Genomic DNA, 27,788 nt, shown 5'->3' on the forward strand with positions numbered 1-27,788 from the left:
AGACCCGCTGCGCGGGAGCGCGCGGGAGGGCGCCGGGAGAAGCCCGGGACAAGGGCGGGACCGTCCAAGGCCGTCACAGGCCGGAGCAGGCCGGGCTGGGCCCACCCTCCTGGCTTCTCATATTGTGCAGGTACTTACAGACTTGATAACTTTGTCACACTCGTTTAGGGTGAAATAATCTGTCTGACCCCCCTGGAGTATAACTATGCCTTCATCAACAAAGGAGAGTACCCCTCTGAAGCCGGGTGGTGTGAAAAATGGGACTCTTGAAAATTACTTTGCACGGGCCGTGGGGGAGGCGGATAAAGAGGGAAATTTGTCTAGGCTAAGGGCGGAACGGAGACGATCAGTGGACAACTTGAAAAACACCCCCTTGGGAGAGCTATCTATCACTTTAAGGGAGGAGTCAACCCGTATCGAGGATGTTCCAGTTTTGTTAAGGGAAGGGATGAACACCTCTCAAATTGATATCACGAGTATTGCTCCACCTAGTAGTATTAGAATTAGCCCTGCTAGGGGGGCTACAGTCCTAACTTCACAACCACCCATAACCCGTAAAGACAAGCATCCCAAATTGAAAGCAGTCACCACACAAGCAATTCCAGGACCCCCCCCAAAAAAACGTAGGAGAAGGGCAAAGGGAGCACAGGGTGGCAGTAAACCCAAGACTCTACACCGAGAATTTGGGAAAGCCTCACAATCCCAGGTACCCACAGCAATACCACCGGTAGAGTTACACTCTAAATCTAATGTGCAGGAAGCTATAGCTCCCGCCCTGAGCACAGATGTAGGAACCAGTAGTGAGAATGTCACCCTCTCTGTTGTGCCACTGGGAAACCTGGAATTCCTCCTAAGGTCTCTGTTACTCCCGATCAGTGAAAGCGTAAAAAAGATCGAGATTAGATTAACCATACTAGAGGCCACATTGGGAAGCCTTAAAAACCGTAGTGTTCGACAGGAAGGTGATCTTACAGCCATCCCTAGCCCCGCAGCTTCGCAAGGGTTAAAACCCAGGGTAGTTAACCCAACGCCAATCCTACCTCAGGCTACAAATGGGGCAGTCCCACAAAATCCACCAATCCCAAAGCCGGTAGTCACCAATCCTCCCCAGGCTACCACAACCAACCCACCCCTAGCATTAGCACCTCAGGCACATAGGATAGAAAATAACATCCAGGACAATCAAAAAATGCCCCCTGTAAGACCCCGTCGTCCTAACTTACCACCTGAGACCAACGACCTCACAGTAGTTATGGCAGGGGTCCCCCAACTAGACGAAGGTGAAATAGAGGATTTTTGCACACTAAAAACTAGGGTCATTAAGTGGCTAAACATAAACAGACCTCTCCCGATACATCTTAATAATGAGATTATAATGGTAAGAAGGGTCCCGTGGGTGGGGAGAAGTCGGAAATCCATTACTGGGGACTGTATATTGGTGAGTTTCAGGGACAAGGGCACGGTGGCACACATCTGTCAAGGGGAAAACATATCAAGGGAATCTACCATCCATACCCTTCGTGTGTCTTTTTTTTTCCCAAATACCCCAGGCCTACAACATCCACCCCAACGACATGATAGATGGGAGAGAGTTGGTAGAAGAGGGCGCCATCAGGCTTCTCATCCCTGGCCACTCTCTGGTAGAATGGCACCATTACTCCCAACCTATAATCGGTTTAACTGTTTAAATGATCTAGAGGGGGTGGATTGACAAATAGACAAGGCCTGTAAGGAAACCGTAGAAGAGGGCGCCCAAGCAGAAACACCAGTGGTACAAAGAAACCCGGCCCTGCAAACCCAATTATGTAGGGCGGAGGACTCTATGCCTGTAATTAGTGAACAACTAACACACACTCAGACAATGCCCGTAGCTGCAGTGGGTGGGGTGGAACGGACCCCATGTCGGTTTCTGAGTTGGAACGTGGCAGGGACTAGAGCCAAAAGGTTGGATCCCACATGGATAGATTTCATAACCAGCAACCACGTAATTGCCCTTCAAGAGACATGGGACACCGCACCAACTTTTTGTCTGGATGGGTTTACAAGTTTTATTATTCCAGCAACTCCTAGTAGTGCTGGAAGAGCTAAGGGTGGTCTAGTTCTCCTCTTCTCGCTAAAATTGGCAGGGACGTTTAAACAACTAGAGTCAGGCTCCCCAAATATTTTAATGGTAGAATGGATTATCTCACCAGGGCGGGTCTTAGTGGTTTTAAATTTTTATAATTCGTGGGCTAGACAAACAGACACAGCCCATTTGGATCAATTAGAAAAAGTTCTTATTGATTATAGTCACAAATCTTGCACTAACTTCGATTTCCTAATCTTAGGTGATTTTAACATCCAAAAATGTGTTTTAAAATGTAATTTAGGCAACCTAGACGGTCAAACAGATAATGGCAATCTGCACTTTGTTCACACCAAAGCGGGGGAGGCGTTGGAATTTCTCCTTGCCAGCCTTAACATGTCTGAACCCCTTAGTATTGGTAGTGACGAATTCTTGCCCACCTACAAAGGGTCTGAAAGTGGGTCTGTGATAGATTTCATTTTCGTTTCTCAGGGCTTAACCTCTAGGATGGGGATTTACGAGGTAATCGCCTCTCCACATAGTGATCACAACCCAGTCTCTGCACAGGTTCATTGGAGTGACTTATGGAGCAAGCACCTGGGTCTTCCCAGGGCTTGCACATCGACGGTGCCCAGTGACCAGGGCAGACAGCTCAAGTGGGGTAAGGTGGTCCAGGAAACCTTTATGGCTTCCCTGCGCCCAAAGATAGAGGAACCCATGCGTATTTGTTTAGACCAAAATGCCTCCAATGATGAGATTGTCTCAGCTTTTAATCTAATTTGCTCACATACGGCTGAAGAACTTACTGTCCCCAACTCTAATTTGCCTCCCAAGCCATTTAAATGGTTTGATAGGAATTGCTCTAAAGCCCATAAAGAACTGAAAAATGCCCTTAAAATAAAGCCAAGGGATAAAACATTAATCTCTAAATTAAGGCGAGAGTATAAATTGGTTGTTAAAAATAGGAAAAATGTAATTAAAAAGAATGCCTGGAATGATTTGCTTGACGTGGACATACTACGGAATAGTAAAAAATTCTGGGACATCATAAACAACCAATTCTTCTCTGGGGAGATCAACACAATCTCTGACTGCATTATCAGTGACGAGAAATGGGTTGATCATTTTAAAAATATATATGGCGGCAATGACCCTGTAAATGATAATGAGACAGGACCGACCAGGGGCTTAGTGGCAGTAGAATTTAATGAGGAGGAGGTATACAAAGCCATAATGGACTCCACGAAAAATAAGGCTCCGGGCCCGGACGGTGTCCCGGTAGACTTTTTTATATATGCCCCAACTACCTGGTCCAAAGTACTTACAAATGTCTTCAGGGCAACAAATGATGGATGTTTTCCAGCAACATGGAACACATCTGTCATAGTACCAATTTTTAAAAAGGGGGACAGGGAGAATCCGGGATGTTACCGCCCAATCTCCTTGATAGACTCTGCCTTTAAGATTCTGGGCAGAGTTTTATTGACAAAGTTGAGAACAAGCCTGGAGACCTGTGGGGATCTCGCAGAGATTCAATATGGCTTCAGGGAAAAACGGGGAACCTTAGAGCAATGCTCAAATTTACACCTCCTAATATCGAAGTACACGGTGGCCGGGGAGGGTTCACTATATTTGGCCTTTATGGACCTCTCCTCGGCCTTCGACTTGGTTAATAGGGCCAAGCTTTGGGCTATATTGCGCGAGCTTGGTATTGAGGAACCCTTGGTAGCCCTTATAGCAGGCTTGCACCAAAGCCTTACTGCGAAGGTCCGGGTGACCAGGGATGGGCGATGTTCTGATAGTTTTAGGTCAAATAAAGGTGTCCGCCAAGGCTGTATTTTAGCCCCACTTTTATTCACCATTTACATTAATGATTTAGGGAAGTCTTTGTTAGCAGGCAACGCTGATGTCCCGCGGGTAGATGGGAAGCAGATACCGGCTCTTTTATATGCAGACGATGCTGTTCTCATCGCCCGCACGGGAATTGGGTTACAGACCCTTTTGGAACTCTTTGGCTCCTTTATGGCCAGATTGGATCTAAAAATCAATGTAACTAAATCGCACACAATGATTGTGGGTCCACAAAAAAACAAATCACATACAAAAACCTTTTTTTGTAACGGCGAGGCTCTCTCCAGGGTCCCGGTTTTTCCTTATCTAGGGGTCCTGTTTGATGAGAAGGGCTCCTGGGTCCCGCAAATCAAGGCCAAATGTATTTCTTTAGCCAGGTCCACAGCAGCCCTGTTGGATTTTACTAAAAGACTAGGGGCTAAACCAATGGAAGCCGTGTTAAAAGTTTACAAAAGTAAATGCATCTCAATAGCCTCATATGGTGCTGCACTGTGGGGTTATACTAATCTGGATAGTATGCAGATAGTAGAGAACAAACTCATTAGACGAATTCTGTCGGTCCCAAACTCCACACCTACATACTCCATACATGAGGAAGTTGGCCTTTCCTATATTATAGATGGACTGAAAATGGCCCCTTTACTTTTTTGGGCCAATACCTGGTTAAATACCGAGTTGTCTTTAAATCACACAATCCTTAAAGACGTGACTGCAAGGGAGGGGGCAATGAAAATAGCTTGGCTGAGATATATAAAGTCATCATTCACCTGATTTATATACAACACCATCTATAATCAGGAAAGCGGACATTGCATGGATCAAGAAGGAATTCCAGGGGAGGACACGCTTAGAGAGAGAGGAATATGAGGTTAATAAACCGTTAGTAAGAGCACATCTGGTTTTGTCCTCTTCCCCCTCGATGGAACCATACCTGCAATATGTCTCTAAACCCTTGCATAGATTTTTGTTAACCAGATTCAGATTGAATTTAATCCACTATTTATTAGGTACCTTCCCTATGTGGGGTAAACCAGAACACGCACCACCCTGTGAGTGCGATCAGTTTTCTAATCAGGACACTTTTCATTTCCTGTTTTTTTGTGCATTTTACGATACTGAGAGGAGAAAATATTTAATTCCCCTCCTGAAAACACTGGGCTTTATACAAGTGAGACCTGCCTTGCTTTACCTCCAAAGATTACCGGACGCACATGTCACTTTTTGTGTAGCGAGTTTTTTAACAGCCGCGCACAGAGGTAGAAATAAAAGAATCCCTAGAACTGCTCTGCTTTAAACTAAAAATGAATACATTAACTGCTACTTTTCGTATGTAAAATGGTGACTAATTCAGTGACTTTTTTATGGACACTATGTATAAACAAAATGAACTGTGGGTATTTTTAAAATGTCTTTTTAAATACATGTATGTTTTGCCTTTTATGATTTTAACAAAAATCGAATAAAGTGTATTTTGACTGACTGACTGACTGACATTGCAATGAAGGAAGCCCTTTACATCATCTCCTTTTTTTATAAAACGAAGATAAAACCTATGAAAAAAACTTTAAATTAAGACTTATAAAAACCCTTAAACCTTATAAGAATTGAACAATTATAAAACGATCTATGGGAGCTTGAAACAGAAGGTAAAGAAGTAGTGGAGGTTGCTTGGTTCGTTGAAGTAACATCAGCAAAGTTGTTAAAACAAACATATCTATTATCACATGATACTGCAGGAGTGGAAAATGTGGAGGAAGTTTGACCCATAGTATTGTGATTAATAGTTTGTGGTATCAGAGAAAGTGCCTATAGGAAAATGTGAACTATCAGAATTGTTCACAAGGCAATGTTTAAAGGTTAGAATTTTGTCAAATGATCCCATCCTCGTCGCCAATTGTAAAGAGTGCCAATAAACAATATTCGTGGAAAGAAGAGGCGTCCCCAGGTAAGTTCCAAATTAAGGTTTATTCTGGCACTGGAGCTAATCACGGGAGTACGTCTGTCTGCAATGAAGCCTGACTTTTGAATGATTGGTTAAACTGTTAAGTGCTTCAACGAAGGACAGTACCACGAGCGATGCACCTTCAGAATGTTAACATTGGATTAAACAATGAAGACTGACTATCATTATAATGAAGTAAGTCCTTTACAGGAAGCTGCCTTCACCCTCCGCTTTGTGCCATGATACAACCGGGGCTTCGAAAGGGATCCAACTTTGCTTTTGCAAAATTAAAACAGAGGCCAACTTAAGGAGGAGACATCATAAGGCTTCACTCCAGCATTTGCCAAGTCTAATAAATGCTTATTTACTTAAATATTTTCTCACATTGCTCTGCTCTTGATGGGTCTGCTTCCTTCAAGCACAGTCTGAAACTCTTATTTCCCAGTATGTTTACTGCCCTTTACTTTATGCTTCAAACCCCTGAGCTGACCCTGCTGGACCGGAAGTCTAGTGGTAGCCTAGCAGTGGACAGACTTCACCTGATTCTAGTGCCTACGCAAAAGTACCTTGTATATCACAATTTTCAAATGCAAACTATGTTTCTCTCAACAGTCTTGAATCCTAAAATGTCTTCCTATCTGAAAAAGCATGCCATATCAAAAATCATACTGGTTTTGTTTTAAGTCCTGCTTGAAAAACTAACCTTTACCTAAAACGTCCAATTGTCTTTTTTTAAAAATGTTCCTTTCAATTGACCCTCTTTTTCCCTTCATCCCTGGTATTCCTCCTCGCTGGGCACAACCTCTCTAAGCCACATGCATCTTTGCCTTAATGTCTAATAATGTATTTCTGCAAATTGCTAACAACTCGTTACAAAGATCGCAACCTCTCCTGTCGTACCACTGCAACACCAGATCTCCTCTAGCACATCTATTAATCCCGCCAATATTCATCTTCAACTCACAACCCCCACTCCCCCCCCCCTCTAATGATCATACCAAACTATTTTATAACTTTAGTCCACCACAAAGTCACTGGCATTGATGCATGGAATGGTTTGCCTGAGTGGACTAGGATCATTTCAGTAACTAACACTGGACTAACCATAGGTTCTGGTGCAACGTTCTGTCCAGCGCAAAACACTTCACAGCTTTGTCAGGATAGCGAGGGCTTTATAAATTAATTCCAATAGTATCCAGGCGGGAGATATCTTTTAGCGATGAGTTTATGAACTTCACATGGGACAATATAAATGAAGCATAGTGGAAGGGCACCTATGAGTACACTCTGGTGAAGTATAGTGAGTTCAGCTGGAGTGATAGTACTTGCCTTTTGGTACCCCCCCCCACACTAAGTAATTAAGGCGCGGGAAACGTCGTTTACAACGTGGTTGTTACATCGCAATGTCATTGCGGTTTTTACAACGCAATTCGTTACAACGACTTGCGCTGGATGGCGCCCTAGGATAAGGAATAGTATAATTTACTATCCAACACCTTCCCTACTGTATGTAGACTGGAGTTGGAATAGTAAATTATACTACTCCTAAGTCCAGCGCCCTCCAACGCAAGTTGTTTTAACGACTTGCGTTGTAAAAACCGCGATGTAATGGCATGCGCTGTATTAGCATGCGTTGTAATGTCATACAACCTTGAGGCGCAGTTATGAAGGCAATTGGAAGAACATAGCAAATGGGACTCTTAAGACCTGTTTACCGTTTAGTTTGTATACTTTACACCTTCCAGATTCATTCAGTAGCATGTAGGAGGCTGTTGGTCTAAGGCTGGGTCGAGGTAATTAACTTGAAGTCATTGGGGTTTCTTTTGATGATTGATTCGATCACCATGGCTATACGGATTTAGGGTTTCGTTCAACACAGAAGTATTGCAATCATTCTTGACCTTATCTTCTAACCATTAGCAACCGCCTCGTATAGCTTCCAACCCATCGTTCATTTGCCCACCGTGCCACCTCTGTTTCGACCCAGCCATACACAAATCAGTCTTGCCCCTGCTGCAATAGGAACAGTCCAGACCAAACTGACAGGCCAGGTCCTCCCTGAACTGGAACACAAGCAATGCAAGGCCAGTCCCACCCTAATGTGGGCTCTTCAGCAAGGTGCAGCTGGGTTCCAGTGGCACAGTGAGCATGGGACCCATGTCTGGGCATACCCATGGCCGCTTCGGATGCTAGATCAAACACAAAAGGTGATAAGGGTGCCGGCACTAAGTTCGGCTGCTCTGTTCCTATTGGAGCAGGGAATTCTACCCCTTTGCGATCGACAGTGGCTAGTTGGACTTATTGCAAGCATTCTTCCCTCCCCTTTTCAGTTTGCTGTACCACCTAAGCGGCTGTGTTTAGATCTCAACAACTGAATGTGCCCCTGTGCTGCAGCCCCGCCCTCCCATCCACCCATAGGCGCCTCTATTACCAATAACTCACAAAGCATTCGGGTTGCCTGTTGTGTGGGGTGGTTAAGAGTCAAGGAACCAAAATGCAGGACAATAGGTGCCCAACGGGGCCTCTGGGCAGCTGGGCACGAGCCACGGTTGCAGCAAAACAATGCGGAACAGTGGCCTCCCTACTTGTCAATAGTCGCCGTGGACTTGGCAGTCTCTTCAGGGCTGTCTTCTGTAGACTGCCCTTTTAACTTGCTTCCGTGCATCCTTCGACTTTGGAGCAAGTCATAAATATTTATCAGCAGTGCGTGTCACGGTAGGATGGTAACAAGATGAAGAAGTAAACAGCAGCTCGTCCCAGCAACACCACAGTTATGTAAAGGGAGTGACTCTGCTTTACAGCAGCCCCAGAGGTCTGACCCTGCTGTGCTCCAGAAACAAACACGGAGGAAGCACATAGGTTTGGTTTGTGTGCTACGTATGAACCAAGGGGTACACACATAGGTGCACGGTCACATATCATGCATGCCAACAGAACCCTACAGAGCCTACAAAAATATAGGGGCACTAATAGTCATGCCACGTGTTCAGTCCTTGTTATTTTTCAGCAACATTTTGCATGCTAGGGTTTTATAGGGTAAAACCAACAAACACCAGAGCTCGAAATGCAAAGTTCTGCTGGCTAAAAATCTGAAACTGTGTGAAGATGCGGCACATGACATTGGGCAGCTACTCAAATGGATGGTATTTAAAAAAATAAGTTTATAGGAATAAGACTACTGCTATGAAGGGTTCTATTATTTTCAGTCCTGGATTATGAACGAAGCCTCTTAAGCAATATTGCATTTTCATTGGCCATGCTCCTCTGAAATATGATAGAAGCCGCCATTGGATATCACTACAGATCAAAAGGGCCACATGCAACAAATAGTAAGGAGGGTGTATGACGCGTCATTCACTCTCCCTGGTTGACATCAAGAATACTGGCTGAATCGAAGTGATTCTGTGTATATCCGTTTTTCCAGCGCCAGCAAATGCCACAGAAAGAACCCAGTAAGTAGGGAAAACTCCATTCCTCATAACTTATGAAATGTACGGGGTAGGAGGTGGGCCAAGCCCCATCACTGGCAACCCCCTCGACCCAGGCAATCTTTTCTTTCATATGCAAAACACCCTTTATGCATGGGTGAAAACGCGATTACTGTAGCCATCTTCTGGCGAACAGACTCGCTTGCCATCTTTGAGCCTACGGTGTTAAGACTGTTTCCCAACAAGCTCAAAATATTCGCTCCCCAGCCAAGCCCATAACCCATTATTGTGTGATCTGCTTGGTAGATGTTGGGCGTGAATGCCCCATGTCTTGTATATTTTTGGTTGAGAAACTGGGGAGTGAGGTTAGAGGTTAATCAACACTCGAGGTAAGGTCAATATGGGCAAAGTGGAGGCCAAGAATTAGTGCCCAAAGGTCAACTGACCTAAATGTAGATATTTGTTAACTGGATTTATACCCTGGGGATAGGCAGTGGCACTTGCAAAGGCCTTGGAAAACTGCCCTATTAAAAGCGGGCGGCACATATGTTAATCCATATTGAACCATGGTCTGGTTTCTTCAACTATAGAGTTGGTACCAGGCATAGCTATCTGAAGTGGCAGTTTCTGTACTAGAGAACCCAGTGAAGAGGGGATGCTGGTCCATACTTTGTCAGTAGGTCATATGAAGAACTGCCAGTTCTCTGATTTTGTGTGGTTCATCTTGGTGGCTTTTCCAAGGGGCTTCCAACTACAATCTCAGTGTAGGTGCACCTTGTGAAAATGGGCAGGCCTGAGAGAAGTTATTTTCCCCAAGTATTTTAAGCTGCATATGTTTTGATTTGTATAGCACTCTAAATACCTGAGAGGGTATCAACACGCCTGGGCAGGTGTGTAGGTCTGGCATCCCCAAGTTGCTTATTCAAAGAGCCGGGTCTTCAGCTTCTAGTGGAACTCAAGAAGTGGGGAGGAGGAGGCTCTGATGTGTTGAGGGTGGTTTATGTTTAGGTATTTGATGTAGTGTCTTTTATTGATTGGAGCAGTGATTGTGATGAGGTTGAATGAGTTTTATTTGTGTGAGGTATTGGGTTGGGCAAATGAAGAATCCATGGACTTCCAGAATATGTGGGAGGGGGATGATACATATTAAAAGAGCTCCAGTAGGAGGACTTGCAGAGGGTCTAGCAAGACCATCACTGGGGTTCTTCAGGATTGTACTTGTGATTTGCTGCTTGAGTGGGTATGCAGGATGAGTAGGGTATGCAGGGTGAGTATTAAACTCCTGCCTCACCCGAGAACAATGCATCCAAAGATGTGTGTGCTGTCAATTGTGTATATACCAACTCCTCTAGTGCTCCACCCAAGCTAAGAACAGAAGCAAGGCGGGTGGTGAAGCCCATGGAAACCACTGAGAAAGGTCTTGTTGATGATTACTGCATGAGCTTAATGTTGACTGCATGCACCGGGTATGATGCATACATAACAAACAGGTGATCTAAAGGATACACTTCTTGGTGCATAGTGTCTTCCAACCCATTGGTTGCTTCCTATTCGGCAGATGTTAGCAAAATGGCCTAGTTAAACTAGAGCCAGATTCAAAGCTTTATAAACTCCAAATAATAGATTTTATTGATGGCCCCGGACATGCAAAGAACTTTCTGCCAGTGTTTGTGGTAGCATAAAGCTTGCTTGAGTATAGCTGAAATTGTTTTCTAAGCGCGTTGGGCTTGGCCAAAGCTTGCGCTGAAGTGAATTAGCTTTGCCTCTTGGCCATAAAGCTGCACACAGAACCTCAAATGCATTTGTTCAAAGTTTTTGGTTAAAAAAAAATGCATTAGTGAACATTGATATTTTTAAAAAAATTGCTTTATTGAAATATCTGGCCGCAAAAACATTAGATGGGGAAGAGAATAAAACCTGTCTCGTCACCTGAGATGGCTTTTTGGTGAATGTTCCTATCCATTGCGTTTTCAGTGATTTGCATTTCTAAAGTTGGCACCATGGAAAAGAGGATTTGGAAATAGTATCTGGTCTCTGAAGACCCACTTCAATCATGTTGGTACGGCATGAAGAGCTCTACCGGGTATTTTGTAGGGAGTAGGGTGGGCCAAAAATGCCATGTGGGGCAGATGCGATATCTGATCCCCAAACGTGTTAGCTACTTTAAAATATTTAGGTCTGCATTTGGCCAGTTTTAAATAGCTTTTGGATTTTTTTGTGTGCATTATTACTGATGGGGACATTCAGGAGGTGTCTTGTAGCAAGATTCTGAAAAATTACTTTGTGTATTAAAACTAACCTTTCTAATTCAAGCAAAGCACATGGGGGGGGGGGGGGGTCAATGTCCACCCAGCTTCCGTGAACGGGCTAAGTGAGCAAACGTGGAGCATCAACTTGAATGTTAACTTTATTTTTAGTTAAACGTGTAGTTAAGAAAATCCTCACTTGGTCTTGAGTATTTTATTGTACTGTATGGTTGGTTCTACTACAGGTCTCAGTACTTAGAGTTAGCTTTTGGTTCTCTCTGCTCCTAGGCAGTTAATACCAACCATACAATGGGAAGAAGGTTTGGCACAGCTTGTGCGGTTAACTGGAAGTCCTATAGGTCTTGAGTTGTGGACTCTCAATGTATTACCAGTGCTAAGAAAGTGCTTTCTCAAAGCTATCCCTGCAAGAAAGAAATCTAATCGAACAGCACCCTGAGTGTGTCTGTGCAAAACAAAATAGCCTTCCATGAATTTCAAGACTTGATGTATAAATATCCAACCCATGCAGGGACCAGGGTTCACGTGGACATGAGTACCTTGCATCTTACATGAGGGAATCCTGTCTGGGTGGATTAGTTGTTCTAAGGCTCCAGACAGCCTTAATCCTAAACATGACCAGAACCATCCATAGATGAGACGTACTTCAGTCTTTGAGGCCTCACTGGGCAAAGCTGCTGACCACTCGCTGGCATCTGGACCACTCGCCGGCGCGCTGGGATTGGAGGTAAGTCAGGGTTGGTGCATTTGGAGGAAAGCCTTGCCAGCACCACCGCTGGGCATGGGGTGCCACCTTGATCAGGAAAAAAAACCTACCACTTGTTTAATTTTTGCCTTCTACTGGAATTCAACTCCAGGGAAAGCAGCCACCCAGGAGGTCTGGAAAAGTCAGCGAGGTTCAGGGCTTGTTGGGAGATTGGAGAGGGGCCACAGAAGCAGGACTCCTAGTCACGGGACCAGAAAGCAAGCCTGATTTCAGATACTAGCCTGAACTTCACACCTAGCTTCAAGTCGCTCACCTCGCGTCGCCCCCAGTTTTAACTACAACAGTGAATGAGCACTCAAGTGTTCAGAGACCTGTCTAGACTTCGCTGTAAAGTTACTTCTAAAGCACAGACAGGCCCCAAAGAGCACTTTACAGAAAACACATTTTATTGCACCAGGAGCGTCGTGTCAGACAGGCGCTGAAGATGGAACTGAAGGGCCATTTGGGACCACATTACTGAATATAGGATGTGATTGACAGCAGAATGCAGCGGGCAAATTAAAAGGCAGAGAGAGATTGATTTACGCCTTTAATCACATGGCTTGTCTGTAAAATGACGGAAGCCAGGATTCAAGGTTACAAGGTTTTTCAGTTTAGCAACTTAAGGGCCTGTTCGCATAGGTATTTTGAAATAAGTAGAACTCCTGTTGTACTCTCTTAGTCACTCCTACATACTTTTGTCGATTGGCCCCAAAGTATCTAAAATACGAATATTCAGGGGATCGGCATGTGGAGTTCTTTCAAACAAAGGTCGCTTCACTTTGTGCACATTTAATAATTGGAAGCTGGACATTTCGGGGCCTATTCAGTCATCTAAATGTCTTACAGCTGTGTCTAAAGGAGTGAAACCTTTTGTTTTTTTCTGGCTCCCCTTCATTTGTTTACTCACTGTTAGAAAACCGTGATCGTGCACCCACCTGAAACATAAAATGTGCACACATGCAAAGTACAGAGTTCAAAACACCATACTCAAAGTTCATGGCCAGGGAGAGCAAAGGGCAGACCATCCTTAACATATACATTGTTTCAAATAACGATGAAAAGAACAATAAATTGTCCCACAATCGTTATCCTTCATGACCTTACATAGGCAGTCCGATCTGTGTGTAGATTGCGTAATCTTTTAGGTGTGGGTGTGGTTGTGTGATCAATATATTTGTAATTGTGATTCTCTCTCACTTTATATCTCTCTGTCTCTCTCTGCCTCTCTGTCTGTCTCTGTCTCTGTCTCTCTCTGTCTCCCTCTACAAAAAAACACTTATGTAAAAAAATGATTGCGGATAGACCTAAAAACGCACCTATAAAACTATTTGGTTTCTTATATATAGGTTTCCAGAACCTCTATGGTAGGAAATAGTTGCAAAGCCAGTAAGCATTTGTAAACACTGACATGTGCTCAGGTATTAACGCACTAAAGCCTTAACCAAAACTAAGTATTTGGTCAAAGTAGTCACAAACTTTTCAGCCAAGACTTTGGTGGGTAAACAACCATGCTCATGTTTTGCAACGGCCATCTTGTAATGGAGATTCTAGTTTATTTTGTAGATAGAAGTTGTGTGAGATATACAAACACATACCATATGCAAACTCATGTAGCTTTCTCAGCATGACTATGTTGTGTCCCTCCTCACTGTTTACCATCGTATATTTAAACCAAGAACAGCTGATGTCCGTTGCTGCATATGACTAAGATCCTGGTGGATCGAAATGCGTAATGCTACATGATTTGAGCTGTCATGCTACATGATTTGAGCTCCCTGCTATGAACAAAACCTCATTTTACCTATTTTCTGAATGGTAGGGCTTTTCGCTGTGCTGAGAAAGCAGCATGAGTTTGCATATGGAATATAAAGGCAGTGACGTCCTCAAAAAAGCCCTGACCCGCCCGGATGGGCGTTTCGTTCATCACAGTTCGTTTGGAGATAGATGTGTATGTGTATTTGTATATGTATGTATATATGAATGTCAGCCCAAAAAAGAACATTGGCAAAGCCAGTATGTTGGCTCCCAGCAGCAAAGGTGAGCCTTTTTGGCTTTGCCAATGCTCGTTTGACATTGTATTTTTGATAAAATGTTCTCTCTCCAAAGGGAAGTTCCATAAATGTCAATGATCTTGCAAATTCCCCACTCAAATGTATTAAGTAGCCAAATTCAGTTTTGCCATACTCATGCACTATTACTTCTCCCTTTACTGCAGGCAACAGCTCCAGCTTCCGGTCTGCTGTACAGGATTTTACCAATTTTTCTTGGCTGTCCAAGTCTAAAGTGGAGAAGCAGCTGCAGACTGTCTCAGTGCTACAATGGGTTATAAGCTTCCTTATGATGGGTACGTTAACATTCTTTTCATTTTTTTGAGTTATTAAACGTGTAAGATTAGCATTGAGGCGCTTCCTGGCTGAAGACGGCTGATAGCCAGAAACTGGTCCTAGGAGGCTTGATTCCGTTCCAGGAAAGACATGTCTTGGCAGTTCGGGCTGGACTGTTCCCATGAGGCACAGGGTCAGACTGATTTGCATATGGCCATGTCTGAACTGGGGTGGCTTGGTGAGCAAAATAACGATGGATTAAACCCAGATCTGTGACTTGGGGTGAATGTTTTGCCATTGTGCAACATTCCGTCCATCATCTTGTGTGTTTAACTTGTAGTACTTTCACTAGTGTGCTTTTGTAAATCATGCATCTTAATCTTAAAAGCCCCTTGCGCTGTCAAAGGTAGTTTTTGTGTTCTGTTAGAATACATTGACACTTGTATCATCATCATCTTTAGAAGTCTCATGACCGAGTCAATCATAAGCTGTGCCATGGGTCAAGTATGGCTTATTTCATGCTTACAGTGACTTGTCATAAGTGCTGTTGCATGTTATTATCTTTTGATGTTAAGGCAGTATGCGTTTTGTGGGATGAGGACAAGTGGACATGTCCTGGAGGTAGCAGTGGAGTTCAAGAGCAGACTTTGTCCTGACAGATACCTCATTTGGTGAATGTAGTCATCACCCACCAAGTCGTGGAATTGAACTATTTGCATGATGTGCTGTCGGGTTGGGGGAGGTCAGCAGGTTGTGGGAAGGCTTTACTGCATTTCTGTCATATTAGTTTCTATTACCATTTGTGGTAGACCCCACTCAGACCTATTGTGCACCAGGAGCACGATCAAAGGGATCATAACTTTGTGACTACACATTGGCAGTCACATTTGTCACTGGTATTTTTCCAGCTACTTTTCTGAATTCATGCCACTCATTTTGGCACAATGTTGATTCAGCAGTTTTTTGATGACTTTAGATCATGGGCAGCTGGTGTATTGAAGTTGACAGAGGGGACTAATGTCAAATACCCCTTGAAGCAACACCATACGTATGCCCCACTGGGTTAGTTTGGGTTGGACATTAGCATGTATTTGTATTTCAGCTTTTGGTTATGGTCGGGTGTGTTACTAACCTAAGCATGATGAGTGCAAAAGTATCTGATATATTTGTACATCTATCTGTTGTGGTAAGGAATTGCATGTGCTAATGTAAAGATACTGTGCAATGCCCTGCCACCAAATCATTAAGGCAAGTTCTAATGGAACAATCTTTCCCTTCAGGTGTTGCATGTACAGTAATAATGATCTATATCTCCTGCACCGATTGCTGGCTGATCGCTGCCCTATATCTGGCCTGGCTGGTTTTTGACTGGAATACACCAAATAAAGGTTTGTATGCCTAGAATAGCTGTATTGGAAACTGGAGTGGGTTGGGTGAGTCTTTTATTCCATTATATACAGTAATCCGTTGTACCCTCTTTTGCAAACAGGCATGTTCCTTGTTGCAACCGTACTGTATTCTCCCACAATACCTCATGCACGTCTGCTATTCTCTCACCAACTTGATTTTAATGAGCCCGTTAGACCTGCTCAATATACTGCTTTCTCCATCAGTACCCATGTGTCTTGATGATCACATTCACACTGCCATCTGGCAATTCTGTCTCCTACTATATGGTTTCTTAATGTTGGCGGGTCCTGTACAGTTTAGGAATCCTTCGTTTTCTACAGTTGGTTCTGAAATAAAGCCGGTATTCTATTAATTAGCCGTTATCACCTGCTTGACCTGGCTAAACGTCTCGAGGTGCCTGGGAGGCGAACATCCACATGCATCAAAGGAAATTGCATTCGCAAACGGTGCGAATCGCAAAATTCGGCCGTTTGTGAATGCAATTCCCATTTTGGGGATGCATTAACATTTTTGTTATTTTCGCAATTTAAGAAATCGCGAAATTGCGATTTCTTAAATTGCAATTGCATTTAAGGAATCTCAAATTGAGATTCCTTAAATGCAATGCACCAAACTTTAAAAATTTGCGAATCTCAAATAAGGGGAGCAAATTACCATGAAGTTGACCTTCATGGTAATTTCCGAAAACTGTGAGTGTGCAAAATGTACTCCTAAGCAGATTTCAGGGGTGCAACAGGGTGTCCTTTGGACACCCCTGCACCCTTGAAATTGCATTCTTAATTTGCAAATTTTTAATGGTGAAATGCAAATTAAGAAAATTTCCATTCATTCCTATGGGCCTAGAGAGGCCCATAGGAATGGATGGGGAAGTATTCCTTAATTGCGATTCTCAATTAGAGAATCGCAATTAAGGAATTTTAAGGAATCGCTATTTTTTTTAATCGATTTTCTTGCTGCATTGCAGTTTGCAATTCCTTAATTGCGATTCCTTATTTTTCGCAATTAAGGAATCGCAAAATGCAATATTCATGCATGTGCCTGTTGGTGTCCATCGGTCTTGTCTAAATATTTTACTTCTTTTGCAGGTGGAAGAAGGTCGAAATGGGTCAGAAATTGGACTGTTTGGAAATACTTCCGGGACTACTTCCCAGTCAGAGTAAGTTTTTTTTTTCTTTGTTTCTAGAATGTATCTCCAGAGGGTTTGTGTGAGGCAAGCTTTCAGATTCTAGTCAAGCCAAGCATACAAATGAATTTGAAATTCCTGCCACCAGCACTGGAGGGAAGTGTGGTAGACTGACTGGTTTGACAGCTGTAGGCTCTCTTTGGCTCTTGTATTTGTCCCCACCTGGTTATCATATTGCTACCTGTGATGTGGTCAGTTTTGCCTCAAGCCAAACATTCTGCATTGGGCTGATGGATCATATTTTATTTCAGCTTCTCCATTCTGTCCTTGTTGCTGCCGTCATTTATTTACAATATTGTTTTTAGGTTACTGAACTACCATTTAAAAAAACTCGCAATAGAATGCTTTAATCCACGTATTCGTAAATTACCCTGGTTGAGAAGGTGTTAACCCCTTGGGTGCTCATGACGAGGTCAGCTCGTCATGAGCTACGGCACTCCGGTGCTTATGAAGATCTGAGCTCGTCATGACCTCGCCCGTTCTGTGGAACGCTCGCATGCTGGGCTGATTCCCCTGCTGTGCTGAACGTTCCATTGGAACGGGTGTGGCCATGACGAGCTCAGCTCGTCATGAGCACCGTAGCGCCGTAGCTCATGACGAGCTGACCTCGTCATGAGCACCGGGGCGCTGTACGCGCCCCCGCCCCCCCAGCACAGCGGGGGAAACAGCCCCGCACGGAAGGGGTTAAAGGGCTGACTAAGCTTGCACAACTCCGACTTTGCTGCCTGTTTTCCAAAGTAAAAATACTCGCTGATATGGCTTGTCACCGGGTGAAGTTGCCCAATCTGCAACCGCATCATGGACGGAATGCTGGCGTAACACTACAGTCAACATAGCCCTGTAGAAAAGCAAAACTGAGCTGCTGAGCACATTAAATTGAGAAGACTAAATGGTTCTGCAATTGACAAGCCAAAGTTGAACTCACCCTTGACTGTGCATTACATGGTTCTGTTTTTCAACCACTGTTGTAGCACTATCCTCTTCGTGCCTATTGGCCTGGCCTTGGATATTGACCAGGCTTGCGTTGTGAAGAGCAAGTTGAAAGTGCAAGTGGTCAAATAAGCATTTTGTATTCTGGGAAACCTGATCAGAGATGATTTATTGAATTATCTGTTAAATGGTCTCAAGTCGGGATTCCTTCAAAATGGTTTTAACTTGCCTCTGTTATACACCCATGTCATGATGTATGGAATGCCGTTTACGTGGTGCAGTTGAAGCGCCTGTAAGCACTTGGACACCTCTGCTCGCATTTCTCATAATGGCTCAATCTACATGAAATTGTGGTTGTGTAAGATTAAAGAAACCATTCCCCTTATACTTCTTATGGCCTTTACCAATAATCACCCTCAATCCTCAATAACCCCATTTCAGTATACGCTTTATGCGCAGTAGCAGTAGTCAATAGCATTGAGGTTGTACAAATTATGTTGCTTAAGGGTCCTTGAAGTGTTTTTAAATATGAAATATCACCCCTGCCTGTACATCAGAATTATTTTGACCACCTTTTCACAATGCTGAAACCATTAGATTCTGCTTTATGTTGTACCCTTATTATAATTACAGTATTCTAATCATTTATCGCTTAAATGGAAATATTCCATCTGCCATTGATGAGCAACCACCTGAAACAAAAATGTTCACGTGGTTACTTGAGGAATTAATTCTTACATTCATCTGGCGTGCAGAATAAGCCTGGGTGGAGTTCCGCTATGTGGAACTCCGCGAAGTGACAAATATTCTGCCAAGCTATGCGGAGTTTCGCCAAGCTATGCGGAGTTTCACCAGCGGCGGAGTGGGTTAACTCACGCTGGTCATTTTTAGTGACAGGTGTTTGTCCCGTGCAGTAAAATCAGCACGAATGGCATCTCTTCCTGTGCCAAATGGTGCTGCTTCTTTTTGCCACTTGTGTTGAAGTTCTACTCGAGCTCCAGCTTCCTCAACTCGAGCGATAGAGATAATCTGCAACTGCTCACATTGAGGAATCTCGCTGGGAAGTGGTCTAGCACTGGATTTTCCTTGCTTGCCAACTTACTGTTAGCGAGCGAGGAGAAAACTCAGCTCCCCGGAACTCTGAGCTGTGCAGGGGGCGAAAAAATTTGTGAGCGGAGATGAGTTCACCGCTCAGGCTTAGTGAAGAACTAACAACTAGATTGACTTGAAATGAAAAAAATCTTTGTGATGGCGCAAGTCAATTAAATCTCAAAAAGCACCTAGTGCATAAACATTGCATCTTCTCTATCTAGAATCACTGCAGAAATTACTGTGTGTGATCACACTCTTTATGTCAAGTGTGATCTAGAAAAATGGTCCTCCAGTGGCGACTTCCATCCTTCAAAATTTGCAATGGAATGAAAATGGTGGAAAGAGTGCTCCTAAATTTACATACATTGAAACATGTGCCAGTGCTGGTAGAACAAGTAAAAAGCTCACTATAATGCTCTGCTTTCATGCCTTTCTGCATCATCCAAAGGACCAGGATGAAGGCCTATTTACTCGAGCTTCAACAACACTCCTAGTACACTCCTTTCTAGTCTAGCCCCTCAACTGAACATCTTAGAAGAAGATCCTCGGTGGAACTTCCTTCTCCATACTAGCTGCATAGTTGTGGAACTCCCGCTCAGCAAAGACAAGTGTTTAAGATCACCTGAAATTTGGGATGGCTGTACAGACCTCTTTAATTTTAATGATACAGATTTACTCTAACCATTTCTGTTGCCGACAAACACTAGTCAGAGTTGTGACAAATGTCTCTTAACCAATAGATGATGGGGATCGACACACAGTTATGTGTTGGTCTGCACTGAAAGCATCAATGCAACTACCCAATTGCATCAACATGAGGTGCACGCCTTTAATCATCGTTCAGGACACCAAAGTACTGCACTCTTAGGGCACCATAACCCACCCCAAAAATACATTACACTATAATAGATGTGTTATACATCTCATGTGTTCTGTTCTCCTCTTCTGCTACCTGTCCAACTATAGCAACCTGTATCTGGAAAAGAGCATCAGTCACTCTCTACACCAATTCTTCCCACAAATCCCCACACTGTACTTCAGCTTTGGTCCAACCAAGCACTCTTCATCAAAGTATGAAGCATTAAAAGAGTGGAGTAAGGCACTTTACTACCATCGACTAGAGCGGGTGTATCTCCGTCTCTGTGCTTGGTTCATGCTTGGAAATGTATGTATAGGCATTTATATAGCGCACTACTTACCCGTAGGGTCCCAAGGCGCTTCGACCGCTGCGAAACCCTTCCTGGCTTCCCTGAGAGATGGTCCCTTAATGGGTATCTCCAGGGTGAGACCAGGCATCCCCGGCAGTCTGGTGGGGCCGTTAGTGAAGATGAGGCAAGCTAATGCCCAGAGTTGCCGAGTGTGATCGCTGATCAGAGTGGGCACCGAGGCGAGAGAATTATCGAGTCCGCTGACCCTGGTCCAGAAACCTGCCGCGCCGGGAATCGAACCCTGGTCCCGGGCCGTCCTCTGCTCTCGGGTCTGCCGCCTCTAACCAGTGAGCCACACTACTTCACTGCTTAGAAATGAGACCAGAATTTCCTTATGTTTTTCATTGTTGAATTGTTTTTAAAGTTTCATGCTCTGTCAGCTCTTCATCATTGCCCTCTTCCTCCTGTCACTCGAGCAATGTTCTGGACTGGATTCTTTAGCGTATATCAAATCCCTGAAGTGCAGTGTCACTAGTCTCTTTTTTGAGGCAGTGTCTGCCATTCGGTGTCTGACAATATTCATCTTTTGGGATTGAGTGTCAGGTTTCCTCCCTTTCGAAAATGCTTTTAGTGTCTTTTCCAAGGTAACTTTACTATTCCTTTGCTTCCTACGGCTTGTTAGTTCCATGTTAAATAAACTGTTTGTTTAGGTGTAACTCCTTAATTATTTTTTTTCGTGGGGTGTGGAGGTTGGGGTGGGGTATTGATCAAGTGTTTGGTTACTCCCTTGAGTTCCTTCTGTAATACCATATTTGGCTCGATCGTCCATGATTGTACAGCTTTTTTTTTTCTTCATTTTTCTTCAGTGAGCTCACGGTTTGTTGTGTTCTAAAGTTGTAACACTTTTGCCAATGAGTTACTTAGTCCTGGCTGTCCACTAAGCTTTCGACCTTTGTTGCACTCCTGTTCTTTTCTGCTTGTACATGAACTTTCCTCACATGCCTTCGCTTGATTTCATTGAACTGTGCCTGGGTTCGGAATCACGACCCTCTTCGATAGTGGCCGGAAGGAAGACACCGGTCTGGGGAATCCATGCGAGGCCGGACTCATCTGCTTATCTATTTGTTTTGTGAAACCCTCTGTCAACATCCAAAGTCCGAAACGGATTCGACTCTGTCCGGGCCCTGGGGGTGTGTAGGCACAGGCATGCGCAGTGCCGATCTGGTGTCTTGTCAACACTGCTGGAAAACCGGAAGTACTACCGTTCCCAATCAAGCAAACTCTGAGCCTAGGTGAACCGTGCTGTTGACGTGTCTTCCAAAATGAGGTACTTTAAATTTCAAATGCTCAGTGTAAAACCAGGAAATTTTGCAAACCCCACCCAACTGAAATGACTCTCTAAATGCAGAGGTGTGGTTGCACATTGTGACTGCACCTGACTTTATGGTGCAGCCCGGGGGAGGGAGCGGAGCAGGAGTATAGGAATATCATGCCCCCTCCGAAGGGCTAAATACTAGGGTCGGCGTACAGCCTGCCCCACTTCATCTGAGGCTCATAATTACTGTGCCTCTTGGCCTGTTTGAGCCGTCCTGTAATACAGCGCTGGTACAGGAGTAAAGGTGTTCCATCACATGCATGTAAACGAAGGGTCACTTCCCCTGGGATGGCCTAGGCACAGAGTGTGCCAATGTAATCTGTATTACAGAAGGGACTGAACCGGAGTCTGCAGCCCTTTCTGTTGTCGCGAAGTGCCCAGAGTGCAAAAGCCTGTTGCGCTTTGGGCCACTTCCTTAACTCAGCCTGATGAGACCATGTCCTGCTCAGCTTGGGATTCTAGACAGCCACTTGCGTCCAAATACCTAGCGTACTGTTTTACCACGAAAGCATCCTCCAATATTAAAATTTGAGAACTGAGGCTCTTAACCTGTGGTCCCGGGGCCCCTCTGGGTTTGAAAAACCTACTGGGGGGGGGGCGGGGGCGGGAGGGGGGGGGCTAGGGGGGGGGAAGAGATCCACAAGTGCATAGAAAAATATAATATGAACAAATGAATAAAGTGTCTTTTAAATAAGGACCACAAAAGTACCATCGAAAATTTGAAAACTTTCTTTAAATGTGATGGAATTTGAAACTGAAAGCTGAATTACGGTCGTATCCATAAACTGATATAAGGGAGCAGTGCGAGTGCATCAAGCAAAATATATTATGGACAGTGATTGGCCTCAATTGTATTTAGAGAAAGTCCCACCTTCCCATTGAAATTTAGATTTTTCATATTTGTGCGTGAAGGGAAGAAAATATTTTATCATTTGTATATTTATTTCAGTAATGCTTGTTTCAGAATTTCTATATTGTTTTGAGGTTCGAATTATTGAAAATGCTTAAGCCGGGGGTCCCTGGGTTCCAGCAATGATTCTGTGGGGGTCCCTGGGTTCCAGCAATGATTCTGTGGGGGTCCCGGGGTTCCAGGAATGTTTCTGTGGAGGTCCCGGGGGTTTCAGGAACGTTTCTGTGGGGGTCCCTGGGTTCCAGTAATGATTCTGTGGGGTCCCTGGATTCCATTAATGCTTCTGTGGCAGTCCAAGTTTCAGTAATGATTCCGCTAGTCCACAGAAGTCAAAAAGATATGAATCCCTGTTCTAGGACAACATAGAAGAGAAGCAAATGTGTCCTTGGTCAAATGCGACTACTGGATTGATGGCTGAATGCCTGACCGGGAGGTAGCTGCAGAGAAGATACTATTTTCTTGAGGCTCGCCAATTAACTTGGTCTTCCTGCACTGATACCGAGGGACAGGGTAGTTTCATCTGACGTGTGTAGTCCCCTTTTGGGCACACTCCGTACAAATTGCTGCAATTGTGGTCCTCATTCAGTCTTTTGGGTATAAACGTTGGCAAGTTTCAATTAATGAACTTGCTTGTATGCTTGTGGTGTTGTACCACCTCTTGGGACAGTGTCATATCTTCTGCACTGTTATGTGCTGACCACAATGGGAGTTGGTAAAAAAAAGATGTAGGGCCTAGTTGGAGATGGCTGGATGGAGGCTATTCCATGTAAGTACATTTTTGAACTGCATTGCTTAAAAGCGTTCCAAACAAGTTATTTTTCCATGTGGTTGGAAACTCGCTGTTATTTACCCTTTTAAATTTTCTCTTATAAGAAAGCTGTAGCATGAAGCCATATTCGCAGAATAGTTTCTTCTGGATTCGAAACCTTCAGAGTTTGGTAACCAGAGTGTGTTCATATTGCCTAGTTAACTTCACAAGACCCTATTACATAGTGTCTAAAATTTAAGATCTTCATTTAGCAAGTAGTATCCCTAGCAACTTAATAAACACAATCTGGTTAGGTCAATCTGCACTGTGAAAACAAGGAAATAAATAACTTGTATCAGGAAGTCCCTTCAAAACCCGACTGTAGTTCTGAAAGTGCTGTAACCTTTAGAGATGGTTAGATACCTGTTGTGAGTTCTAGCTGTGCCATCAATGAAACTGCTGCTTTTTGGGCTTCCTTGTCCAATAATTAATTTTCTGGACGAAAGTTCAGCGGGAAGAGCTCAGACTAGTTATCCCCCTCATTAACCAGAAGTTTGAATTCTGCTCCATGACCTGCATGTCACTTTCGATTGACACTGTTTCAGGCATTATTATCACAACTGGACTGTAGTAACACCTCGAGTATTGTGATATGTTCTCAGTGCAGGGGAATAGTGACATTGCACGACTGATATCCATTTATTACAGCATTTAGTGTAATATAACTAGATTACATTGGCGTCACAAAAATGTATCTGTACTATGATAAATTAGTTATTACAGGTGAGAAAAGCTGCACTGACCCTTCAATATTACATTAAAGATTTTTCATACATTTATTACAGCCTTAATTGTATTGTAACCATATTAGTTTACTGTCTGTACTTGCTGTTTCTTTTTGGGCTTTGTAACAGCAAATGTGATTGTCTATCAGAACTGTAATGCGGAGATTGAGGTCTGGGGAGTACGTTTTGTCAACTTCAGTGGATCAGCAGCTTTGGGGTGCAGTAATTGTTCATGTACCTTAACTTTTTCAAAACTAATACTTTATGCATTTTCTTGTTTCAGCTGGTTAAAACTCACAACTTGCTACCAAGCAGAAATTACATATTTGGCTATCATCCTCACGGGATCATGGGTTTGGGTGCATTCTGCAACTTTGGTACTGAAGCCACCGGTTTCTCTGTGAAGTTTCCTGGTATCAAATCGTACCTTGCTACTTTGGCTGGAAACTTCAGATTACCTCTGCTGAGAGAGTACTTGATGTCTGGAGGTAAGGATGAAGGACCACTCTCCTCAACCTGCAGATGTAGCAAATAGTTTCATGTGCTGGAGTCAAATTTGAGGTGGAGTTGTAAGTTTACGCAACAGGAGAAAGGTGCAAAGTTGCATTCCTCTTTGCGATCTGCTTCTCATGGCCTTTTGGGTACCTGGATACCTGCCCATTTACCTGCATGTGTCTGGGGATTTTTTTTATACTAGCCGAACAATTTAAAGGTACAAGCATCTCTTCCTGCCTTAACATCCCCCGCCCCCCCCCCCCCCCCAGGGACAGTCCCCTAAATAGGCAAATACTGTTCCAGTGCCTTTCCAGCAAGAGATTCACCCATGCGATTTAGGCTATACCCATCTTCCTTTTGCTCATCCTATGCTGACAATGCCTGTGTTCCCTCTCTGCACAGAATTCACTTCCGTTTTCTTGGCCTGTGCTTCACCCTTTAGTAACAAATAGTCTTTCATGGATCATGCATTCCGCTGCTGATTAAAACCCTTCATGTACATGACTTACTGGGATTATGCAGCAATGTTTGTAATCAACTTAAATTTTAGACACGTTCATTTCACTGCTGTTTAGCTGTAAATATGAAGTTAGCCATACAACAAAAGCCTACGATGCCCAAGGGAACTGTTTGTTTGAGCATAATGTGGTGGGAAGAGGCTCTGTAAAACAAACCCCTTTTAAACGAAAACTATGAGGCGCACTCACTGAACTTGGCCTTTCTTAATGCTGGAACAGCAGATTTTGGGGTAACTATTCCCCTGAATGAATGTTCTATAGCATCTGCTGTTTGTGTGGAAGACAAAGGCTTGTATGGAGAATTCAGATACTAGATTAAACACTGTGATACCTGTCAGCCTTAGGGTGGTCTTCTCTCAAACGTTTTGCCTGCACCCTATTTTTCAAAATTTGTTTTTGACTTAAGGACTCCAGCACTGGTTAGCAGAGATAAAGTGCACAAAGTGCTCACTGCCCAAAACCTGGTAGATTTAGCTTACTCATGATTGGCATATTTAATTTACTAATAAGTCCCTCGCTACTAGTGGTCTTGCAGCTCTTATTGGGCCACCCACTTAAGTAGCCCTTTAAAACCTATACCGGGTCTTTTATTGGAACCTGAATGCAGATGGAAACCCCTATCCAAGCCTTAAACTCCCCTCCTGTGACAAGTCACCCCCGGGTAGGCCCTTGTTAGCCCATAGGGCAGGGTGCATTTTAATTGAATGGCTTAAGTTCTACATGTACTGGTAGTGAAAAGCTCACAAATTCATTTCTCACTATGAGGCCTACCTCTCTCAAAGGATAATATTAAGTTGCCTTATTACAATTAAGTGCTAAGTTTTCATTAGAAGTAGGTAGGCATTTAATGTTTGGTGTCTGAGAAATCATAATTTTACATCCAATTCGAAGAATGCCACTTTTAGAAAGTTGACATTTTCCTGCCCTAGCTATTTTATGTCTGCAGCCTGTTTCCGGGTCACATTACTGGGTGTAGTTGGCAGTTGGACTTTGTATATTCCTCTCAGACAGCCACATAATAGAGGGATTAGGTGTGCCTGGATGGGCAATCACTGGCAAGCTGGGGGGGGGGGGGGGGGGCAGGCGGAGCTGGGCACAGCCTCACTTGCAAATCAATAGGCTGTGTCCTGCCTTCACAGAAGAACTTCACACTAGTGCATTGTGCCTGCAGCCATGCTAGAGCCAGGGGAGGAAGGATATTTCAAGCATTTCAAAGAGATTCTCTAAAAACTTCTCCTTTCTTCAAAGAATTCACCAGACCCACTTTTCAGTACACGCCTGGACCTGCAGAAGAACTGCCTGCTGTTGTGACCAGCCGTGTACTTCAGAAGACTGCTTTGCTGCACCTGGGACTGCTTTGCTGCCTGAAGCTTGAGTTGAACCCTCAGAGCCCTGCCCTGCTCCTGGAGTCCTGTTTCACTGCTTGAACATAGGACTACCAGAGTGCCGCCAAGGGCTAGTTGGCTGGGCACATGGATAGAAAAGGCTAAATCTACTTGAGCGGTAGAAAAGGAAAGTAGGGACCGCTTGTGCTGTGCATTGTGCCATTCAAGATAGTGCAACTCTGCAAACTCCGCCCAGGGTTACTTTGCACCCTATGTCCCAACTTGCTTACTCTTCCCAGTTTTAAAAGGGCCTATCTTGGTAGTCAGTCCTCCTTTATTTATTTTTTACAGCCAAACACTGGATCTCTTTTGGCTCACATCTTTCGATTTAGTAACATCTAAAGTATTGGTCTTTTCAATTTTGGGAAGCTTTACTCTAGCCTGTTTTGCCAATGTCAGGGCACCCTTATGAGTAGCATTTAGATATTTGTTAGATGTGCACAAAATAGGTTCTTTTATAGGTGTGGGGATTGTAGGAACCACCATTGTTGGTCTGAGAACAGGTATTTAGATGTTTAGTTGCAGTATGGAGTACAGGGGGCAAGAGGCTCCTAGACTGCATTCAAGAACAATTAGGCTCTGATTACCTGTTTTCCTTAAAGGAAATAAAACAGCACTTTTCATCAGGAGTGCCCTTTCATGAATAGAACTCAATATTTTAATAGAAAGGCAATTCTTGTCTAGTGTGGACTGCCCTCTACTCTTGAATTTGAGCGCCGGTCATGGTCATCTTTTGTGGTAGATGGATTATTAGATAAAGTATCATTAATGCAAATGAGCACAATACAGGGTCAGCCTTGACATTGTGCTACAGTTTATAGGTGGGGTTTTTGATGTAAATTGAGTGTGCCCCAGAAAATGTATGATTTGGCAATTTTATGGTGTGCTTGTCTGTAATGTTTGTATGTGGATGTGTAACTGGCCTTGTTGTGTGAGCCCTATTTGATTCACTGTCTGTTTTTTATTCCCATTTGACTCATTTACTGAACTGTTACCTTCCTATCCCTCAAATTGTAAAGTGCTCTGATATCCCTCGGGATCAAGGTTGATCTATATAAAACTTTATAAATAAATAAAATGTGTGCCTTCATGTATCTACAATGTTCCCGAACTATTGGCAGTGTTAATTCTGATATAGTCTAACCTTGTGGGAGGAGCTGAATAATATGCACATTCGCCTTTGCCTC

At 43.7% G+C, this 27,788-nt stretch overlaps 1 protein-coding gene across 1 annotated transcript in view; it reads left to right on the forward strand.

Annotated features, from left to right (window-relative positions):
- The window catches only part of DGAT2 (diacylglycerol O-acyltransferase 2), a 67,680-nt gene that overhangs the window by 26,635 nt on the left and 13,257 nt on the right, over nt 1-27,788 (forward strand). The window contains exons 2-5 of the mRNA XM_086933864.1: nt 14,514-14,642; nt 15,903-16,010; nt 17,118-17,188; nt 24,487-24,691. Of these exons, the coding sequence (XP_086789990.1) occupies nt 14,514-14,642; nt 15,903-16,010; nt 17,118-17,188; nt 24,487-24,691 (513 nt within the window). The remainder of the gene's footprint in view (nt 1-14,513; nt 14,643-15,902; nt 16,011-17,117; nt 17,189-24,486; nt 24,692-27,788) is intronic.

Source organism: Lissotriton vulgaris, chromosome 8, assembly GCF_964263255.1.
Source record: "Lissotriton vulgaris chromosome 8, aLisVul1.2, whole genome shotgun sequence".
Taxonomy (NCBI): domain Eukaryota; kingdom Metazoa; phylum Chordata; class Amphibia; order Caudata; family Salamandridae; genus Lissotriton; species Lissotriton vulgaris.